The 23,340-nt window shown below is 38.3% G+C and overlaps 1 protein-coding gene across 1 annotated transcript; it reads right to left on the reverse strand.

Moving 5' to 3' along the window:
• Window positions 1–21,268: 21,268 nt before the first annotated feature.
• On the reverse strand, window positions 21,269–22,228 carry LOC143386995 (olfactory receptor 1E5-like). The gene has a single exon (XM_076841716.1). It carries the CDS (start codon window positions 22,226–22,228, stop codon window positions 21,269–21,271), a length of 960 nt encoding a protein of 319 aa, XP_076697831.1.
• Window positions 22,229–23,340: the final 1,112 nt, after the last annotated feature.

Below are 23,340 nucleotides of genomic sequence, written 5' to 3' on the forward strand. Positions count from 1 at the left end.
GAAAAGAAGTATGCTAAAAATCCACTTACACACATGTGCACACGCAGACACACACACACACACAAACACACCGTTATCCTTGAAAAATATTTTTTCCAGTATCAATTATTGAGTATTTTTCCACACATACAAATGAGAAAAATGTATGCTCAGCAATGTCATTCTGTGACTTTGTAAATAAACAGAAAAGGGACATGTTTTTGATCAAGCATATTCTAGTTCCAGACATTTATCATAATATGTAAGACATGTATGTATTTGATGATTATTAGAGCCTTGTGAATAATAGTGAATATGTAGAAATAGCATAAACATTTAACATAACCGATCTGGTTAAAAAGATTATGAAAGTCCAATTCATAGAGTCAGAAACTAATGTCTGCCAGCAGCTGGGGGGAGGGGAGGGGAGTGATTGCTGTGGGAGGAGAGTTTCTTTTGGGAATGATGAAAATTCTCAAAAAAGAGATTCTGAATGATAGTTGAAAAAATTATATGTTAAGACCTTTGACTCATAGCCTTATATCAGTAAATTTTATGTTATTACTTATGTTTGTATAGGACTGTTTTAGCATTACATAGTCGAATAAGTCAACGGAACATTCTGGAACTATCATAAATGATTATGTAAATTTTTTCACTTGTGTGTATGGAAAGGTGGTCACAATAACTGTTATGTTAAAACTCCAGATTACTCTTACACACACACACACACACACACACACACACACACACATACACACAATAGGAAAACATGCAGCTTGCCCTTGTGTGTTGCTGATGATACCTGCCCTGCGTGTCACTATGAAAATGGAAGCAAGACATTCAAGGTGCACGTCATCCATGCTACACCCGATGTGCTTTGCAAATAACCAATCTGTCACATATCTCTGCCTTCAAAGCCAATCTCTCCATTTCCTCCAGGAGACCCCAAGTTACTGGCAGATGGCCAAGGACCCAGGATGCCTCACCCACACTGCATTCTCTGCCTCTGGGGTGATCTTAAGGGGTTACACAACCTCTCTGAGCTGCCTCCTTGCACCCATAATGCTTTCTTATGGGTTTGAGAACCACAAGCAACAGGGTGCGTGACTGCACTATGGAAACTGTAGAGTGTTAGGATGATCAGAGAGATCGTTATATTGCCTTTGAATACAAGGGTTCAGATTATAAGGAGATGTTTTGAAGTATGTGAGTATGTTTGTGAAAGACCGGAGACAAGGGAAGATAAAAAGGGGAAGAGAGAGAGGGGACACCTGAGACCTCCAGCCTTACCTGTGGCACTGCGCTGCTCTCAGACTCCCCTGGCTCTGCTGCCTCCACCTTCCTCCTCCATTCAGTGAAGGTCACAGTCAGGACATAGGAAACCTGAAGCAGGGCTGGGGACTCAGGGCTTCCTAGGGTAAAGGTGAAAAGCAGGGACACTGGCACCTGGACCTTTGGTCCCCATACAGGAGGAGACAGAAGACAGACTGTGGGTGCCCCCCACAGGGCTGGGGACCTGAGAGCTGAGGCTTGAGCCCCAGTTCAGGAAGGAAGGGGCTGAGTCAGGACTGTGCCAGGTCTATTTATCAGTTTTGAGGAGGCCTCGGGAAGCAATCCCAAGACAGCTTCTTCAGATGAACATAATTGCCCCGATGTTAATTTCTATGAGCCAGAGCCTTGGGAAAGGAACCTTGTTTACAAGGAGTTCACCAGATTCTCTCTCCTCCTCCCCCTCTGTCACCTTCCTTTCCCCTTTTCTGGTGGTAGGATGAGTTTGAGTCTCCCAAACCACAGAGCCCTCAGCCCACCCTCTCTCTGCCCTAACCACTGTCTCAGAGCAGAGAGGATTCTAGGTTCAAACCATCCACCCCATACCCCCTCCATAGAGGAGCTGGCCTCAGCATTCCTGTCCAGACAAGGCCTGCCACCTCTCCTTTCTACCTCCTCTTTGATGGGATCTCAAGCAAAGAGCCTCCAGTCTCATATGCAGTAGCTGTCAAGCAGCGTCTCAGTTGGGAATCCTTCATGCTACAGGGGAGGACAAATGGTCTCAGCTGGGCCTAGGTCCACTAGTAGACTGGCCATGATTATTGTTAAACATCTGGGCTGCTCCCACTTTTCAGTGCTAGCAGTAACAAACCTTCTGCTGGCCGCATTATGAGATGGGCAGATTGTCATTGGTGCCACCACCCAGACATCCCACAGAGTTGTTTGCATATAGTAGTCACCCCTCATCCATGGGGGATATGTTACAAGACCTCCAGTGAGTGCCTGAAACTGCAGGTAGATCCAAACCCTGTGTATGCTATGCTTTTTCCTTTGCTTTTCCTACTTATGAAAAGTCTAATTTATAAGTCAAGCACAGCAAGAGAGTAACAATCCTCACAATAAAACAATTATAATAATATTGTTTAAAAGTCATAAAAATTAAAAATAGAAAAGTTATTTAAAAGTTATAAATTGTTGATTTCTGGAATTTTTCATTTAATATTTTTGGACCCTAGCTGACTATGGCTAACAAACTACAGAAGGCAAAACCATGGATAAGTGGACACCATGGCTCTTGGCCTCCCTCTTGCTCCTGAGGTTCTTAGCTTTGGTCTTCACCATAAACACCCACCTTCTGGGGGTTGCCCTGAGTCCAAACACCTCTCACCAAAACAACCTCAGTCCTACTCATGCCTGAGAGTCTGTCTTCCCACCCTTCTCCCTCCTCCTGATTTATTTGTGTATTGTTTACTGACGAGAGACATTGGCCTAAGCACTTGAGATACCACCATGAAGAAGGTGAACATAGTGCCTCCCCTGAGAGCTTGCAGACCAGGATGAGAGAGGCCTTCTAAAAGCAAATAGATGAGGGCCCTGAGAAAACAGTGACCTGAGAGAGAGAGTAGTAGGGGAGAGGAGCAGGCAAGTTCTTACGTTGGCGAGTCAGAAAGACTGAGAGGGTGGCAGCTCAATGGTAGAACATACTGCTTATCATGCCAGAAGCCCTGGGTTCAGTCCCCAGCACCAAACAAACAAGCAAAAAGGTCTCTGAGAAGGAGACATGTAATCCGGGAGAAGATCCTTCTAGGGAGGGGGAATAACATTTGTGAAGTTGCTCAAGTGGGAAATGAACCCTGTGTGTGGAGGACTGGTGGGAAGGCAGCCCTGGGTTTTGTAAGCAACGCAGTGAGTGATGCAAAATGTAAGTGGTTAAGGAGATTAAGCCAGGGGAGTTACTCTGTTTTTATTCTGATTACCATGAGAAGTCACTAAAGTACTTTAAACAGGGAAATAGACTGTGTATTCAGAGATCAGGTAAATCCCAAAAATTTTGGCGGGAAACTATCAGGAGCAGTGGATGTTGATTTTCATCTGCTCTGTAATAAAGCTTTTCTGGTGGGTAGTCTTCAGCTCTTCTTTGCATTCTGTGTTCTTTGCCTTATTTTATCTTTTGTTAATTATTATTATTATTATTATTATTATTATTATTATTATTATTATTTTCCTTCAGTAAGAGCAAATGAAATGATAGAATATTTCTGTTAGGCTACCCTAATGGGTATACAAGTTTGTGTGATCCTATTTTTTTTTATTTATATATGACAGCAGAATGCATTACAATTCTTATTACACATATAGAGCACAATTTTTCATCTCTCTGGTTGTGTACCCAGTACATTCACACCAGTTCGTGTCATCATACCTGTATTTTGGATAATAATGATCATCACATTCAACCATTGTAAATACCCCAAGCCCTCTCCCTTCCCCTCCAACCCCTCTACCCTATCTAGAGTTCGTCTATTCCTCCCACGCTCCCCCTCCCTATTCCACTATGAATAAGCCTCCTTATATCAAAGAAAACATTTGGCATTTGTTTTTTGGGGGATTGGCTGACTTCACTTAGCATTATCTTCTCTAATTCTATCCATTTACCTGCAAATGCTAGGATTTTATTCTCTTTTATTGCTGAGTAATATTCCATTGTGTATATATGCCACATTTTTTATGCATTCATGTATTGAAGGACATCTAAGTTGGTTCCACAGTTTAGCTATTGTGAATTGTGCTGCTATAAACATTGATGTGGCTGTGCCCCTATAATATGCTGTTTTTAAGTCCTTTGGGTATAGACAGAGGAGAGGGATAGCTGGGTCAAATTGAGATTCCATTCCCAATTTTCCAAGAAATCTCCATACTGCTTTCTATATTGGCTGCACCAATTTGCAGTCCCACCAGCAATGTAAGAGTGTACCTTTTCCCCCACATCCTCGCCAACACTTATTTTTGTATGCATAATAGCTGCCATTCTGACTGGAGTGAGACGAAATCTTAGAGTGGTTTTGATTTGCATTTCTCTAATTGCTAGTGATGATGAACATTTTTTCATGTATTTATTGATTGATTGTATATCATCTTCTGAGAAGTATATGTTTATGTCCTTGGCCCACTTATTGATTGGGTTATTTGGTTTTTTGGTGCTTAGCTTTTTGAGTTCTTTATATACCCTAGAGATTAGTGCTCTGATGTGTGAGGGGTAAAGATTTGCTCCCAAGATGTAGGCTCTCTATTCACCTCACAGATTGATTCTTTTGCTGAAAAGAAGCTTTTTAGTTTGAATCCATCCCATTTATTGATTCTTTATTTTAATTCTTGTGCCACAGGTGTCTTTTTGTAAAATTGATATACATGCACTTGTATATTATTAGAAAAACCTGCAAGTGAATGTATCAAACCACCAAGATCAGATATTAATTTTATTATTTAAAAAATAAGACATTAAAAATTTTACTATATGTATGAATGGACTCAGGCAGTGGGCATCAGTACTATAAACATCACAGAAAAAGAGCTGATCAAATATTATTTGCCTCATGATAGAAGAAAACACACCCCGTCCTACAGTCTTGCAGATGGGATGGAACTGGAGGCTGAGCAAGCCTCTGGTTGGAGGTCTGAAGCAGCCACGACCCAGGAACCCTCAACTTTAGCCATTGTCTTCCTCCAGGACAAATCACCCCCACAGTAAAGAGGAGTTGCTGAGAATAGACCCTAAATAGAGTAGTACAGGAGGAAAAAGATAAACAAAGGCACGTTCCAGGTGTAATTGTGGAAGAGAAATAGAGCTAGGAGAGCTCAGAAAATGTGTCTGCATATTTGAATACTCCATCAAAACAAAATAGGGAAGTCTTAGATGGCAAAGTTAGGAAATCTATTGCTAACATCTTCTTTCTGAATTCAGGAAAAAGAGCTGCTGAAGCTGAGTTATAGAAAAAGATTGAGTACTAGAAAGAATGTAAAAACAATGGGCACTCGTCAACTTTAGAGAAAAATATTATTTATATAAACTTATTAGCAATTTAGAACACCTATAAAAATTAAAAGTTTCATTCCGTTAAATCCATTTACCAGACTTACTCTATCAGCAGTATAAAGAATAAAAAAATGTAAGTATTAGTAAGTTTATGACAACTTTGCTTCTAATTATAAAAATTTGTAGTTAATCAAATATCTATCAATAGGTGATTGAATAAAATATTGTACATGCATACAAAAATAGAATGAGATATATCTTAAGATGGGGATGTGAAATTTTTTTCCATGAAGTTTCAAATAAAAAAATACATGTTCGTGTGATCTTATTTGTGAAGTTGATATACATGCACTTGTACATTATTAGAAAAACTTGCAAGTGTATGTATCAAACCACCAAGATTGGTTATTATTTAGTATTTAAAAAACTAAGATATTAAAAATTTTACTATGTGTATAATTTGACTCTATCATTTATACTCCCAGGGATAGATAACCTATTAAATCATCCAAAATGGAATTAGCTTTATAACTGAAGATGTCCAATACAGAATTATTTGTAATTTTTTAAAATGAAGAGGCCAAATGCTCACCAATGGGGCAATGCTTCAGCCTCCTGGTGATACCATAACAGGTGAGATATAATGTAGCATGTTTGGGCATAAGAAATTTCTTATGAGATGTTGACAAAAAGCAAAACTTTCTTCAGGGTCAGAAAAATATTTAAAGTAAATATACCAATATGTTGCATGCAGTTAACTCTGTTGTTGAGATTAGACATGATTTTTATTTGTCTATTTCCCAATGAACCAAGATCTGGGACTTCTCTTGGGCAAGACCCTTTAATTCCTTCCAGTGTCCCCAGGGCTCAGCTCAGGAATTGGGACCCCCCAGACATTAGTGTATCTATTGAGAGATTCCTTGCTTAAGATTCCAGCAAGGGTTCACTTCTCTATGCTGCTCAGCTCAGAGGTTAATCACACACAAAAAAAACTACACACAGTCCAAGGAATTTTGCTCAATAAATATATTTGGATTCTGGAGAGTTTTGTATGGTGTCTGAGAAGAGGCCCTAAAGCCCCTCAGAGCAGCATGTCATTGAACAGAGCTGACATGCTCTCCTCCCCAAACATACTTTCCAGACACCAGGGCTCTCTCTAAAGGCTAGACAGAGAAACAAAAGAACCAACATAAATTATAAAATAACAAATACATTTGACAAATGCTTTGGAGGAATATGACATATGCTTCTGTGGACAGAAAGGGAAATAGTATTTAAATAGTTCTCGTCCTCACCAAGCACTGAAGCAATTGCTTTCTATCCATAGACTTTTACTGACACCCAACAGGGTTTATCCCTGCCCTGTGTGCTGCAAGCACAGAGCTTTAATCAGATATGGTGGAAACTTGATTTCCAGGTCTAGTGAGACTGGGATATAAACTTGAGCAAAGGGGAAGTAACAAGATGTCTTGGGACCATACTCCATGGAATCATCCAGGGAAAGAAGAAATGAGGCTGAGACATTGCATTAGGAACATCCCATCACCGTCAGTCATCAGCCTGCCTCAGTGCTCCTATCTGTTTCCTCCCTAATGAGGCTCCAGGGAGGTTCTGCTTCCTCCAGGTTTCTTGATTCAGATGCTGGGTTAATCCCTAGGGAAAGTCTATGCAACCCAGTAAAACCCACTTGGTGAGTAAAAGTTTGGATTATTTTAAATGTCTCTTGGAGAACCTGGTCCTGCAGTCCCTCAACAGCAAGGTGCTATTACTCTCTCTCTCTACTTTTTTTCCACAGACATGGGTCTCCATGAGGAGAGTAAATACATGGGTGGGGAGATGAGTGGTTGCTGCTGTTTTGCTTTTTGTTTTCTTAGGTACAAAGTAGAATAAATTCTATATCTCAGCTCATGGCACATTATCTATTCTTACACCTCTGGTTTTATTGTCTTTTATTTGTCCAAACTTTCTCTCTAATATATGTCTGCCATTTCAATATATGCACATATCCTTGAAGAAAATGTATCACTGAGCATTTGTGTGTTTTATTTACATAAATAGTATTGTGCTATATATCTAATTAAGTTTTTTACTTTTTGCATGAATACTAATTTTTATTATCCTTCTCCTTGTTTCTTATCTCTTTTAAATCCACTCTTTACACACACAGTAATTTTCTTAAAGTTTAAATTGAACTTCTCACTTTACTGCTTAAATCATGACTTAACACTTAATATCACACTTAGGCAAAAAATGAAAACAGCTTACAAGACTTTACCTGGATTTGCTCCTACACATATCTACTATATCAACCATTATCATTCTATTTTCTTTGTTCCCAGTACTTCAGCCATATTGGATTTATTTCAGTCCTCTGGATTCACAAAGTTCTAAATCATTTTGGGGTTTTGCTTATCCCCTTGCCAGGAAGCTCCTCTCTCAACACTAAATGGCTTTCTGTTTCTCAGCCTTTGAACTTCAGCTCAAATATGCATATTGGTGCAACCAAAATACTAGTCATCTTGGGTCAGGATTCCCTAGAAGCAGAGAAACTCATGGTAATGGAAAAAGCAGGCATTGAAGAGCCCTTTCAGAACAATATGGAAATAAGGAGGATGAAGGTTCAGTATATCAACTTCACCCTGGTCTTGAGTGGGCCTCTGGAACACGAATTGCTCCCATAGAGTCAGTCCTACTTAGAGTCAAGAAACCAGTCTTGGACACCTGTATCAGTCAGTTCTTGGCCACTGGATGCCTGCCTCCTACCTCCCAGAGCAATGAGAGCTGGGGAGGCCTCTCTGACCAAAAGGAGAAATTATGAGCGTTAGCAGCCAACAATTACAGCAGCTGGGGATGTGGGGAGATGGGTGAACCAGCTCTTGCCCAAGTCCTGAGCAGATGGTGGAAATGGGGTTCCTCTCAGTGAAATGGGATGGCTGAGAAATAAAAGCTAAGAAAAATAGAATGGAGGAAAAAAACACAGAACCACAGAAATATAGTTTCAAAAAAGGGGCAGGACAGGCATGCTGATCAGATGGATAGAACTTCTAGACTATGGCCAAAATGGAGCCTGTGCCTGCTTTATTTATATTGGGATACATCAAAGGCCTTCCATAGAATGTTGTTCACCAAAAAATGTTAAAGTTGGGCTGTCCATTTCCCAACAGGTTATGCCTGTTTCTGGAGCTATGATGAGGGCTCTTCCTAGCAGAGCAGAGATAAAGGTCATGTTCATTGGGCAATCTATTGCAATGGGAGAGCCACATCTAAACCTCCAAGACCAAACCTAAACCTCCCTGGCCTCCATGCCAAAAGAAGATATTCAAGTGATTCATGGATGGCTTCCTGCAACTAGCCAGTGAAAGGCGCCAACAGCATCCACCAGTAAGGGGTGAGGTACAAATGGTCTTCCTCCCAACATTCTATTCTTAGCTATGTACCCTGGAAAGTCTTCATTCATGTGCCTGAATAAAAACGCATAAGAAAAGTCATTTCAGCTTTGTTGAAAATGGTAGAAAACTAGAAATTACTGATGAGGACTTTCTTCTTCTCTAATGCATTTATTTAGAGCCATGAATTTTTCTCTCATCAGCATTTTAGTTATGTTCTACAAATTTTGGTATATTGTATTTTCCTTTTAATTCAGTTCGATTCAGTTTTATTACACGAGTAACTTCTTTGTGGATTATTTAGGAGTATTATATTTGGCTTTCAAGTGCCTAGAAATTTTCCCCTTATCTTTGTGTTATTGGTTTCTTGTTGGATTTTATTGTGTTTAGAGAACACCTTGTGTATGATTTCAATTATGTTAAATCTGTTGAGGCTTGATTTATAGCCCAGGATATGGTCTATTTTGGTGTATGTTCTATGGGCTCTTGAAGATAGTACTTGTTCTGTTATTATCAAAGGGAGTGGTTGATAAATGCCAAATAGATCCTGTTGCTCACTGCTGTCTAGTTGTTCAATCAACTGTTGAAAGGGGGATCTTGAATTCTGAAACTCTATTTGTGGATTTGTCTATGTATCCCTTCAGTTCTCTCAGTTTTTTTCCCCACATATTTTGCTTCTCAGTTGAATGATTACACATTTCAGATTGGTATGTCTTTGTAATAGATTCACCTTTTTATTATTATGAAATATCCCTCTCTGTCTCTGGTAATTACCTTTGTTCCAAAAATCTACCTTATATGAAATTGATTTGTCCACTTCTTTTTCTTCTCATGAACATTTGCAGGTATTTTTCAATCCTACTACAACTGATAAGCTATTACATTTTAATATTTGAAGAGAGCTTCTTGTGGACAGCGTATAGTTGGATGATGTTCATTTCAGACTCACTATGCCAATCTTTGTCTTTTACTTTGTGTATTTAGACCATTTATATTTAACATAGTTGTTAGAATATTCAGACTTAACATTTACCAATGTATTTTTTGTTTGAATTTGTCTTCTCTATTTTTCTTTTCTGATTTCTTCTTCCTGCCTTCTTGTGAGTTACTCAAATGTTTGATTTATCTTTAGTGTTTTTGAGTGTACCTTTTATATAGCTTGTTAAGTGGTTTCTATGGGCATTTACACTATACAAAACTTATCACATTTTAATGTTTTCATCATTTTAGCAGTTCAAACAAAATCTAAAAATATTACTTTCCTTTAAGGAATCCATTAAAATAGAAACTGCAATTACCCTCTGATCATTTTGTCCTCCTCATGAAGTAGAACTACAGGAAGAGATAGGTGTTACTTTTCTACTCAATGTAATTGATATTGATTTTCATGAAGATCTGTGGTTGCTACTACACAGTTAGGACAGGAAGTGATATGTCTTAAACTTCGAGCATTCATTTGGATATCTCTTAGTATTTCCATGAAGAGTAATAAATGTTAATAAGAAAGTTTAGTCATTATAACACAAAAAGAGCAGGATAGCTAAGAACTCAGGCCTGTATGGATGAAGACCAAAGACATTATAGCAGATCTACCAAAGTGACGGCCTAGGTAAGGGAAATTTAGAATGGGTAGTGGAGAGTGGAGATGATGACCTTAAATTACATCCTTGGGACAACCTACAGTATTGGGGACTGTATTTTGTTTCACTACATTTCTACTCAAATCTTTCCAACTCATAACTGTTCACCACCTTGAAGGGAATTCTTAATTATTGGATGTATTACCACACTATTTGGAAAGGACTGAGGTTGAATTCACTTTAATAACAATAATAACAAATAGAGGCCCCATATTGTAGGGTGATAGGTGGATAAAATGGGAAACTACAGATGGATCGGGTGTCACCCACTACCAAATCATTTTGGGGTAACTGAATATTCACTTTCAAAACAATAGATTTGAACCCCTGCCTCAGATTATATACAAAATTAATTAAAAATGGATCAAAAGCCTGGGTATAAGAACTAAAACTGTGAAAGTAACAGGAGAAAATAGAGGCATAGATTTTCATGACCTCAAATAAGGCAATGGTTTCTTAGCTATGACACCAAAAGCACACACCACAAAATAAAAAGAAGATAAGTTGTATATCATCAATTCTAAAACATTTGTGCTTCAAAGGACCCTATCAAGAAAGGGGGAAAAGCAACTTATAGATTGTGGGAGAAAATTTTTGCCAATCATTTATCTGATGAGGGATTTCAATCTAGACTATACAAATGGCAATTACAATTCAATAATAAAAAGGCAACTAACAATGATACATTTAAGAAATTGGTCTGGATACAAGTTTTTCTGAGCAATCTCTCTGATCCCATATAATGGATGGTGCATTTTTATTTAAGTGAGTCTATATAATTATCTTTTATAGGTACCTGAACTAATGTTTTTGTGTGAAGAAAATAATGTCTGTGGTTTTGTAGACAACTATGAAATAAAATTGTCTCACATACAAACAAAAAAGAAGGGATAAAAAAGGCAGACATATCTACAGTGAGATAATACTCCACACCCTCCAGGATGGCCAGTTGGATAATGTTACCAAGGATGTGGAGAAATCGGAACTCTCATACACTGCTGGGGGGACTATAAAACAGCTCAACATCTTTGGAAAATAGTTTAGCAGTTCCTCAGAAGGCTAAGTGTAGGGTTACCCTGTGACCCAGCAATTCTACCGCAAGGAGTATCCCAGGGACATGAAAATGTACATCTACACAAAAACTTGCCATAATGTTACTAACCCCATTTTTCATAATAGACAAAACCTGAAGACAACCCAAATGCCCACCAACTGGTGAATGGCTGAAAAAAAATGTGGCCTATCCATACAATGGAATAATATTTGGCAACAGAGAGGAATGATGCATGTTACATCATGTGTGGACCTTGAAAACATTATGCCACGTGAAAGAAGCCAGTCACCAAGGGCCATACTGTATGTCTGCATTACATGAGTGTCCAGAACAGGTGAATCTACAGAAAGAAAGTAGACTGATTACCAGGGCCTTGGAAAGGTGGGCAAGTGAGGGAGATGGCTGAAGAGTGAGGGGTTTCTTTGGGGTGATGAAAATTCTCTGCATTCAGTTATGGTGATTGTTCTGCAACTCCATAAATACACTAAAAGCCATTGGCTTTATATTGGAATAGGGGGATTTTGTTTTATGGGTATGGTATGGGGGTTAAATCTCAATAAAGCTGTTAATATTTTTTATCATTTAATTTCATCATTTTAAATTTTTTTAGTTTCAATTATTTTTAAGTGACAAATAATATGTGTACATATTTATGGGGTATAATGTGATGTCTCCATACATATATACATCATAGAATGAAAGTTACAATTAGGTAGGAGGAATAAATTCTAGGGATCTATAGTTATTAATGTCCTACATATTTCACAATAGCTAAAAGAGGGGATTTGGTAAGGGGGGAGGGAGAAGGGACATGAAAAGAGAGGAACTGTGCATTGAAATTGACCAAATTATGCTATGTGCATAAATAAATAGACCATGGGGAATTTCACCTTATGTATGTCTATGAAGCATCAATTAAAAAAATAATGAATAAACAGCAGAAAGACCATAGAGTAGAAGAAGAGGATCCAGGGAGGGAGGAGAGGAGGGAAAGAAGAAGGACTGGGGATTGAGGTAGAGCAAATTATATTCCATGCATGTAGGATTATGTCAAAATGAACCTGGCTTTTATGTATAACTATAATGCACTAATAAAAGCATTTTGTAATAGAGGATTTTTAAATGTTCTCACCACAGAGAAATGATAAATATTTGCAGTGATGGCTATGCTAATTTAACTCCTAACATTTATTTGAACATTTATTAATTTTTTTGAAGAAAAAAAGAGAGAAGCCATTTATTAATCAAAGGAAGAGAGAAAGAGAACACGAGAAGACAAACTAAGAAATGATGGGGTGGGGAGCTGTTTCTCCCTCTGAAGATGGCCCACATTCTCCCTTGAATGTGCCTTTACTTTCCTAAACAAGCCTCTGTCTGCATTAAAAATAAAACAAAACAAACCAACCAAACAAACAACAAGAAGAAAGAAAGGAAAAAGAAAAAAATGGCAGGGGGCTATAAATGTTTTGTACAATCATAAGATTACTTTGCTTAAGTCCATGCAAATAAATGTATAACAATAGATGAAATAAACAATCTATGAAGAAGGCAATACACAAAAAATAACCCTGAAAGGGATGGAAAATCTAAGCCAACTACATGCTGCAATGGAAAATAAGTGATTGTATTTTATCATTTTTTTCTTTTATTAAAACTGTGATAGAAAATGATCAGAAATTTTAGGAGCTTAAAAAGAGAAAGATTTTCTTGCTCACTTACATTACATATGAACTGAAGTTATGTGTACTTTGATTAATTGTTTCATGTGCCCTCTTCATTCAGGGACCCAAGCTGAAGAATCTTTGGGATGCCTTTCTTTGGTAAAAGAAGAAAAGAGCAAGAGAACTTAATAGAAATACAACAACTTTTGCCTGGAAAGGGCACATATCATATTCAGGCAAAGAATGGAAGGTTATAATCCTCTTTCAGGTGGGGAAGAAAACAACTGATGACAAAAATATAGTCTGGTCAGGCATGATGACGCCTATAATCCCAGCAGCTCTGGAGGCTGAGGCAGGAGGATCACAAGTTCAAGGCCAGCCTCAGCAACTTATCAAGTCTCTAAGCAACTTAGTGAGACCCTGTTTCAAAAACAAAATAAATAAAAGGGTTGGTGAGGTAGCTCTATGGTTAGCACCCTGGGTTCAATCACCAGTACAAAAAAAGAGTAATAAACAAAGTATAATATCAATAAGAACTATACAAAAAATATATCACGGAAGAATCTTAATTTTAAGTATTCACACACACAGTCTCAGAAAAATAAAAGCAAGGTCCAACTGAACATTTAAAAAATACTGCATCTTCACCACAGAGGAGATAAATCCAGGAATGCAGAGCTGGTTATATATAGAAAAAATAATATTCTTATCCTTGGGAATGGTGAAAAGACATTTAACACCATTCAACACCCATGTACTTCTTGGGGAGAAAGGTTAGTCAAATGTTGCTTTTATGATTAGGGCTTCAAGCAAGCTGAACAATCATTTTCCTTTTAAAATATTTTAATTTTTAATATTTGTATTAGTGCATTATAGTTATTAATAATATTGGGGTTCATTTTGACACAATCCTACATTCATGAAATATAATGCTTCACCTCAGTCCCCCAAACTTCCTCTTTCCTGCCCGACTCTCCCTCCCCCAGATTCATGCATTAAATTCATGCATTATAGTTATACATAAAAGTGGAATGCAATGTGATATGAAATTGATCAAACTATGCTATGTGCACATGTGAATACATCACAATGCAACACACTTCTGACTTAAAAAAAATCAGTGAATATTTCATCAACATGATAAAAATATGCTTATCTTTGTTAAAAAGTCAACTTCTTTTATTTTAAAAAATTTTTGTCTGTTATTTATATTTTTTTATTTGTTCTTTTTAGATATAAATGACAATAGAGTATATTTTGACATATACATGGAATATAACTTATTCTAATTAGGGATCCCGTTCTTGTAGTTATACATGATATGCAGTTACATTGGTTGTGTATTCATATATTTATTGAGAGTATACTACATAAATATTTTAAATATTTAATATATTCTAACTCATTTAATCTTTGTTTTAAAAAAATTATTGGGGCCGGGTGGCAGTAGGGGAGGCTGTAATCTCAATATCTTGGGAGGCTGAGGCGGGGGATGGTGAGTTCAAAGCTAGCTTCAGCAACTTATCGAGGCTCTAAGCAATTCAGGGAGACCCTGTCTCTAAATAAAATATTAGAAAGGGCTGGGGGTGAGGCTCAGTGGTTAAGTGCCCTTGGGTTCAATCCTCAGGACCAAAAAAAAAAAAAAAAATGATGAAAAAGCAAAATTCTCAGTAGTGAAACAAAGGAGACATTTATACTAAAGTCAAGAATAATATGAGGATAAAATTCCTATTTCACATTGTATTAGAGAACTTATAAGACAATTATATAGGAAAAATCAATTAAAATGATAAGAATGGAAAGGCAAGGCAAAGACAGGTGCATGCCTTTAATCCCAATGACTGGGCAGGCTGAGGCAAGAGGATTGAGAATTTGAGGCCAGCCTATGCAGCTTGGCAAGGCCTTGTCTCAAAATAAAAAATAAAAAGGGCTGGTAGTGTTTCCCAGTGGTTAAGTATTCCTGGGTTGGATCCCCAGTACTACCAAAAAAAAGAAAGAAAGAAAGGTACAATTATCTCTATCTACAGATGAAAAGATTTTCTAAATAATACACACAAAAAACCTGAAGAACAAAGAACATTGATAACAGTCACAAGTTATAGAATCAACGTATACAAAATAATCCTCTTCACATTACAAACAACACCCAGATAGAAGATGTGATGAAAGAGAAGAACTCATATCAAATAAGAACCAAAGTGGGGGGGCCGCAAAATACCTAGGGGGGAAAACTTCAAAACAGGCATTCAAGACCTATGAGAGAAAACTCTCAAACTCTAATTAAAGGATCAGTTCAAGAAAGATAAATGAGATTATAAAATGATGCTAACACTATTCAATGAATGGCTGATGGAGACATAGTTATTGTAGGATACCAAACTAACATCACATCAAATACCCAACTGGTCACAGAGGAAAACAGAGATGTATTCCCCAAATCCAGTAGGAGTTCTTAGCATTAGTCAATCATGGCACACAACATCTTATGATGAATTTTAGCCCAAAATGTGTAACTTAAATGTAATCAGACTTCTATCAATAACTCCTGGTTGCAGGAATACAGGATCCCAAGAAACAAGCTAGGAAGAAATGATCAGAAGGATCTGACTGCCCTGTCACCATGGACACGGAGGTCAACATGGCTTTGTGTTAAGTGGCCTGGGCTGGGACCTGCAAATTTGAGAAAACAAGTTCCAGGTGATGCTGATGCTGCAGTCAGTGAACTTGACTAAGAAAAAGAGGAGAGAGGGTCTATCTCTTCATGTAGTCACTGCTGTGAAAAATAAATTGTCACAGACTAAAAATATCCACAGCAGGGATCTTATCAACCAGCCACAATGCATAGTCCTGGATAGGATTCCTATTTTGACAAACCAACCGGAAAGAACAATTTTGGGGATAACTGGAGAAAGTTGAATGTGGACTAGAGATAGATAATAATAAAGAGTTGTTGATTAATTATTCATTAATTGGTTGTAAAAATGTTATTTGGGATATAAAAGGTTTGAGGGGTTTTTTTCTTCATTTTTAAAGATGTAGTATAAATGTTTAGGGGACTGATACTACAATAATTATTATTTACTTTAAAATATTTTAGCATAAAAATGTGAATTTTGAAAACTTGCATGGAGTGCAGATGATATCTGTATTGACACTTTGAGAAAGGACGGTCTATTTTTTGTATCAAATGGACCCCTCCCTCCCATTTTCTCCATGAACTCATATGTCCTCTCTCCCCACAAACAGTAACTCTTCCATGAGGCAGGAACAGATGATGTTTCCCATACTAGCAGTAAAATACAAATGTAAGACTCCTCCCAAAAATTCAGATGAAGGAGACAAATTAAAATAATGAGAAAATAAATCATAGTTAAAGGGAATAGAGACCCAAGATCCAATCCGAGAATTTGAGAAACCCCAAAGGAAGCAAATTATTAGAGCCAGAAGCAATTTTTACTAAAACGGAAGGGTCACACATTTGTAAACCTAAATGGTTCTATGCACTCTGCACATAATTTCTGAAGGATAAAAAGACTCATACATTTACACATCCTGGGATTTTTTTAAATTTCAAAGATAAACAGTCATCAAACTCTATTAAATACTAAATAGCACCTATTGAAAGCTTACTGTCAGGATGCAATACCCAAAGTGCTCTGTCTTATTTTGCTTAGCCTTCATTTTGTATCAAGAAGAAACCATTTATTGTCTCCAACTACAGGTGAAGAAATTAATGTTCAGAGATCTTGCAGAATCCACACAGCTTTGTAGTGGTAGGATAAAGATTCAAACCCTATTTTCTCAAACTCTAAACTTGAGCTCTTCTCTTTGTCTGTATCAGATCGACCTCTCCCTCCCATTTTCTCCATGAACTCATATGCCTCTCTCCCCACAAACGGGAACTCTTCCATGAGGCAGGAACAGATCATGTTTCCCATACAAGCAGTAAGACATTCACTTATTCAACTGATATTTACTGAGGGTGGGCTATGTAAGTATCTGTAGATTATTTGCTCAAAGGAACCTGGATACAAGAAATATATATGAAATAGATTTTCTCAATTTTAGCAACCTCAAACTAGAGATGGGGGAAACATTTGAACACAGCAGCAAAGCACCAAGAATAAAAACTGTGAAATACTTCCAAACAAGTACAAGTAAAGCATAACACCTATAGAAAGAAAGCTAAAAAAGAAATTTATGAAGAAAATTCATAAGATATAAAAAATGGAAAAATATGCCATGTTCCAGGCTGAGAAAATTGATTATCACGAAAATTCTTACTCTCTCTAAATCAGAATATAAATACAAGGGCCTGGGTTGTGTCTCAGTGGTAAGGCACTTTCCTAGCATGTGTGAGACACTGGGTTCGATTCTCAGCACCACATACAAATAAATAAAGGTTCACTGACAACTAAAACAATATTAAAAAATATAAATATAATTCAGTTCCAATTAAATTATTAATAAGTCTCAACTTTAAAGTCAGTTCCAATGTCTTCTAGAGAAGTCTTTCTTGACTTTTTCATTTAAAGAAGTCTACCTCACCAGGAATGATGGTGCACATTGTAATCCCAGCAACTCGGCAGGCTGAGGCAGGAAGATCCCAAGTTCAAGGCCAGCCTCAAGAATTTTGCAAGATTCTGAGCAAATTAGTGAGATCCCACCTCTGGGTTCAATCCTCAGCACCAAAAAATTAACTAAATAAGTAACATAAGAAAGCCACCCTCACCTACGAGTTATTCTCCATCATATTGTGTGCTTATTAGTTTCGTGGCACTCTCTACTTGCTAAGGTTATCTTGTTGATGTTTATTTTCTCCACTGCCTTCACCCTGCCCTCTGGAAATAAGCTCCCTTTCTGGCTTGCTCACCACTGTATCTTCATTTCCTCAAACTAGTCAAGACAGACTAGAAACTGAGGCTACTGTGATAGGAGATGCTTATATAGAGCCTGTGACCGGGGTCAGTGAAAGACTGCAGCAGAATCCCCCTGTGCTTGTTTAAAATACAGATTCCTGAACACCACCCAGATCAGTTGAATTATAACCTCTAAAAAATTTCGTGAAATCTGCATTTTTTTAAACAATATTTCTGGGTAATTTTTATCCACCCTAAAGCTGAACTGTTAGAGAAGAAGGCTTCCCTGCATGGTACTCATGCAAGGAACAGTATCAGTTCTGAGAATGACTCAGCCATGGGTCTGGTCTAAAATTAAAGACAACTTCCACAAATTTCTCCAGACCCTGACTCCCCAGGAGGCATCATCTCTACGTGGAGAAATGGAGACTGAAAGTCCCCTTCTCTGATCATTGCTCTTAGGTGCTATCACTGTCTTGTATTTTCTCTTTGGAACTTTACTCTGGTTCCCATAAACAGGGCATGCCAAAGTGAACCATTAAATTACTGAGGGGAGACACCATAACCATGACCCACCAAATTCACAATCTAAATTCAGAGAACCATCAGAGTCTCTGGAACCAGCCACAGAGCCCCTGCAGATGTGCAGAGAGGCACCATTGGATCAGGACCAGCAATGAAACCAACACTTCCCCCTCATTCCCCAGGCAACACAAGGGGAGGACTGGCTCTATGAAGAGAGAAATGAGAGAGTTTTCTCTTACCACCTTCTGTCTTAATTTGCAGCAAGGAGGCTGAGGGTGGTGAACTGCATCTGTGCCCTGGTCTCCGCCACCTTATAGACTGGAGCTGAAGAGCAGAGGTCACTGAGGAGCAGTTCCCTGGAATCCCTTTTCCTCTCCATTCTCTTTGCTCAAGCTTTATCTCAAATCCCGGGGTCCTCACTGACCAATCCAAGAGAAGAGGCCTCCTGAAGAAAAATAGCAGAGACCAAGGACCCACCAGGTGCTGCACCTCCCAACATGGCTTCCCCCAAACCTGGAAGGTCCAGCCACTTTCTCTATCAGTCACACAGCTGGTGCAGAGGACAGAACCCTGGGCTGTGAGTTCTAGACTCAGCTTTGCTACTAGCTGGCTATGGGTTCACTGGGGCTAAGGTTTCACATGTGGGTCATGACATGGTTGTATGAGATGCTAGAAGAGGAGAGAAAGCTTGGGCATCAAGATTATGTCCAAAAAACGGAACCATATATTTTCTAACAGCCACCATTTGTGGCTGTGGCTCAGTGGTAGTGCACTTGCCTGGCATGTGTGAGGCACTGGGTTTGATTCTCAGCACCACATATAAATAAATAAATTAAATAAAGAGCTATCAACAATTAAAATAATAATAATAAAAACACCATTTGACATTTTAAGCTTTATGTGCTATATTGTTTTATTTATTCATTTTAAAATTTATTCTTTTTAGATATACATGACAGTACTGTGTATTTTGACATATTATACATTCATGGAGCATATCTTAGTCTAATTAAGAAACTTCACCTAAGACCTTTTATCTCAAGTTTTTCTGCAGCTGTTATCAAGCATCAGTGGAGCTAGAGACATCTGGGTGCCCAACAGCACCTGCAAATATAGTTGCTTCTGTGAGTCAGGTGGTCTCCAGAGCCAGAGCCCAGGAGACTTTAAGACATTTGGCAGTAAATGAATGGATCTGGAGATTATCATGCTAAGAGAAATAAGCCAATCCCCCCAAAACCAGAAGTCGAATATTCTCTCTGATATGTGGATGCTAGCACACAATAAGGAGAGAGAAAATAGCAGTTTAGTGGATTAGACAAAGGGGAATGAAGGGAAAGGAGTGGAAATAGCATCAGGAAAGACAGTGGAATGAACTGGACATATCTTTCCTATGTTCATATATGAATACTCAAGTGAAACTCTATATCAGGTACAACCACAGGAATGGGATCCTAATTAGACTAAGATATGCTCCATGAATGTACAATATGTCAAAATACACAATACTGGGCTGGGATTGTGGCTCAGTGGTAGAGCACTCGCCTAGCATGGGCAGGACCCGGGTTCGATTCTCAGCACTACATAAAAATAAAGGCATTGTGCTGTGTCCATCTACAAAAAAGATTCATATTCTCTCTCTCTCTCTCTCTCTCTCTCTCTCTCTCTCTCTCTCTCTCAAAAATAAATAAATAAGCTTTTTAAAAGTTTATATATAAAAACACACAGTACTGTCATGTATATCTAAAAAGAATAAATTAAAAAATGAATAAATAAAAATATAGCTCGTAAAGCTTTAAAAAAAAAAGGAGAGCTGAGAGCTTCGAAGAAAGATCTGGCCTTCAGATAAAGTAGTGAGATCAGTAGACTATATGAAAGGAATGGATCTGAATATCATCAGTTAGAGAGGATGATTAAATAAATGAATGGACCAAGGTCAGAAACAGTCCATGTCTTGGTGGTGCTAAAATTTTAGAAAAGAATAGTTACTCCCCTTCATTTGTAAGTGGGAGAAAATGAAAAGACTTTTCAGTCTCTGATCTTACACAGACTTAACAACTGACCCACTGGATGGCATGAAAAGTTGTTGAACTTCCTAGACTTTAGTCTGAAAATAAGTCATAATAGCTTCTCTACTTCCTTCCAATTGTCATGGGGGTACAATAAAAAACATACAAGGACCTTCTGCAAAGTCAAAATATTACACAAAAGAGAGGCAACTGTAAAAACAGAAAATTTCCCATGATCTTTAACTTTTTTTGCCCCATGCTGGGTCAATAAATTCTAGGGTTCCTTGATTAGTTAATTACAAGTGAACACAAAATTGTTCAATGACACTATTGAACAGAAGGTTAGAAAAATTTATTGACATGATAGAGAATAAAAGACAATGTAGACATAAAAATAAAAAAGGGGCGTAGAAAAGTTAGGAGGTGGAATGATGACAGAATTTGTGCAGGAATATTATGTAAGAGTCGCTGGAGGTTTGCTGGGAGATTGAGTTATTGGGAAGTTCTTGAGTATTAATCTCAGATTATGGAGCACTATTTTAAAATGATACCATAGTCAAAGCTGACTTGAGATAAAATTGAAAGATCTAGGGATAACTTCAGAATGTAAGAATTGGAGAGCACAAAATGTAGTTTTACCTAGGCTTTTCCAGCATCAACTGGGAAAGACAGAGAGGAAAGCAAAGCTAGACCCACAAGACCACCTTCCCTAGTCCACTGATCTTCTAAAATTCCTTTCTTTTGCCTATTGAACAGTTATATTCTATGCTACTTCAACCAAAGTTCCCATGGTGAGGGAAAATTCTGAGAAAATATTCCAATATTAATATCACTAAGAATATTAATTTAATAATTATGTTAAAAGCCCTTCACACACACAGAAGAAAAATTTCTTTCTAAAAAGAGCCCTTCCTAGGGCTCCCTTTATGTCTCTGTTCCTTAGGCTGTAGATGAAGGGGTTCAGCATGGGAGTGACCACCATGTACATCAGAGCCATGACAGTGTCTTTCACAGTAGATTTATTAGCTGTTGGACATAAGTACAGACCAATGACTGTCCCATAGAACAGTGACACCACAGAGAGGTGGGAGCCACAGGTGGAGAAGGTCTTACGGATACCTCGAGCAGAAGGGACCTTGAGAATGGAGGACACTATCTTTGCATAGGACACAAGAATGAGTAGGAATGGGATGACAACAACAATTCCTCCTATAATAAATAGCACCCACTCATTTACTTGAGTGTCAGAGCAGGCCAGCTTTAGCAGGGCGGATATTTCACAGAAAAAGTGCGGGATCACATTGTCTGCACAGAAGGACAATCTGTTAAATAGCAGGGTGTGCAACAAGGAATAGAACGTGGTCTGCACCCAGGACAGCACCACCAGGGAGAGACAGAGCTTGGGGCTCATGATGGTGGTGTAGTGCAGGGGGAAGCAGATGGCCACATAGCGGTCATAGGCCATGGCCATGAGGATGAAGTTCCCAAGGTCTCCAAAAAATAGGACGAAGTATATTTGTGTCAGGCAGCCTGCATAGGGGATGGAAGGGACTTCACTCTGCATGTTCTGTAGCAATTTGGGCATGGTGACAGAGGAAAAGCAGAGGTCAGAGAAGGACAAGTTGCTGAGAAACAAATACATGGGAGTGTGCAGATGGGAGTCCAGGCAAATGAGGGTGATGAGGAGGAGGTTCCCCAGGACGGTGGTAAGATACATGGCCAGGAACAGGACATAGAAGAGGTTCTGGTGCTCTGGCTGGATGGGCAGGCCCAGGAGGAGGAACTCTGAGATGAGAGTTTGGTTTTTCCCCATTATTATCTCTCTCCAATACCTTTAAGAGAAATAAAAAGGCCCTTTAAAAACCCAAGTGAAAATGATCATGTTTTTCTCATACACAGTGTTTACATGTTCTACAATAGTTGATCCCACCACCATCACAATAAGCATAACCTTCAAGTGTCTTTAATCTCTATGATCATTTATTACTTTTTCTCATCTTCTTTTCAACATGTTTCAGTAGCCCATTCTTTCCTAAATACTTATCTGTTTGCTTCTGTCACAAAAGGAGTGTTGGATTTTCTCTTCCCTTCCTGACTGGTCATTCTTAGCAACTGTAATTGGTTTCTGCTTTATAATATCTTATAGGATGATGTTCCTCAAATATTTTTGTAAATCCCATTCTTTTATAATTCTATATAGAACCATAAGAAAAATCTCACCATATGCCAACTACTTAGATTAATATTTAAACTTGGGCAGAGACGTCTCTCTCACCCACAGAACTCTGCATGCCACTGCTTGACGGTCCTCTTCTCTTGGATGTATCATAGGTGTCTTCAGCTCAAAGGTTCCTAATGAAATTCAGCATGGTGTGTTGCATCCATACTACTCTCCTCCTCTTCTGCTGCATCACATTTCAATAAAGGAATGCAAGATCCAATTGACAATGTATGAACTTTTTTTCTTCCATTCTTCTCTGGCACCATCAAATCCAGTCATATCTATCACATTCCATATATTCTACATTTCATTCCTCTGCTTCTTCATCCACTCCTCATCACAAAAACCACATTCCTAGTAGTCCAGGTGAGACTCAAGTCAGTCCCCTGTTTCTCACACCTTAAATACCTTCTCATTCAATATGATTCATTCACATTGTGTCATTCTGAGATGGAAATCAGGTCATCTCTCCTGATTCATGCTTCAGGATATTCTCATTGCTCTTAAGATAAAGGTAAAGTTTCTTTGAAGGGCACAAATGGTGCTTCGTTACCTGAGCTGTGTCTCCCTCCATGGTCTCATCTTGCGCCCAAGTGACACAAGCCTTCCATTCTCCAGTGCTGCTGGACTGTAAATCTAAATTTATTGCCTCTAAAATTTCATACTTGGTGTTCCTCCAATCTATCACTTTCTCCCCTCTGCTT

The sequence above is a fragment of the Callospermophilus lateralis genome, unplaced genomic scaffold (genome assembly GCF_048772815.1).
Source record: "Callospermophilus lateralis isolate mCalLat2 unplaced genomic scaffold, mCalLat2.hap1 Scaffold_3109, whole genome shotgun sequence".
NCBI lineage: Eukaryota > Metazoa > Chordata > Mammalia > Rodentia > Sciuridae > Callospermophilus > Callospermophilus lateralis.

Excerpts from the sequence above, each read along its gene's own strand:
- LOC143386995 (XM_076841716.1), bottom strand. The coding sequence starts at position 22,228 with ATGGGGAAAAACCAAACTCTCATCTCAGAGTTCCTCCTCCTGGGCCTG.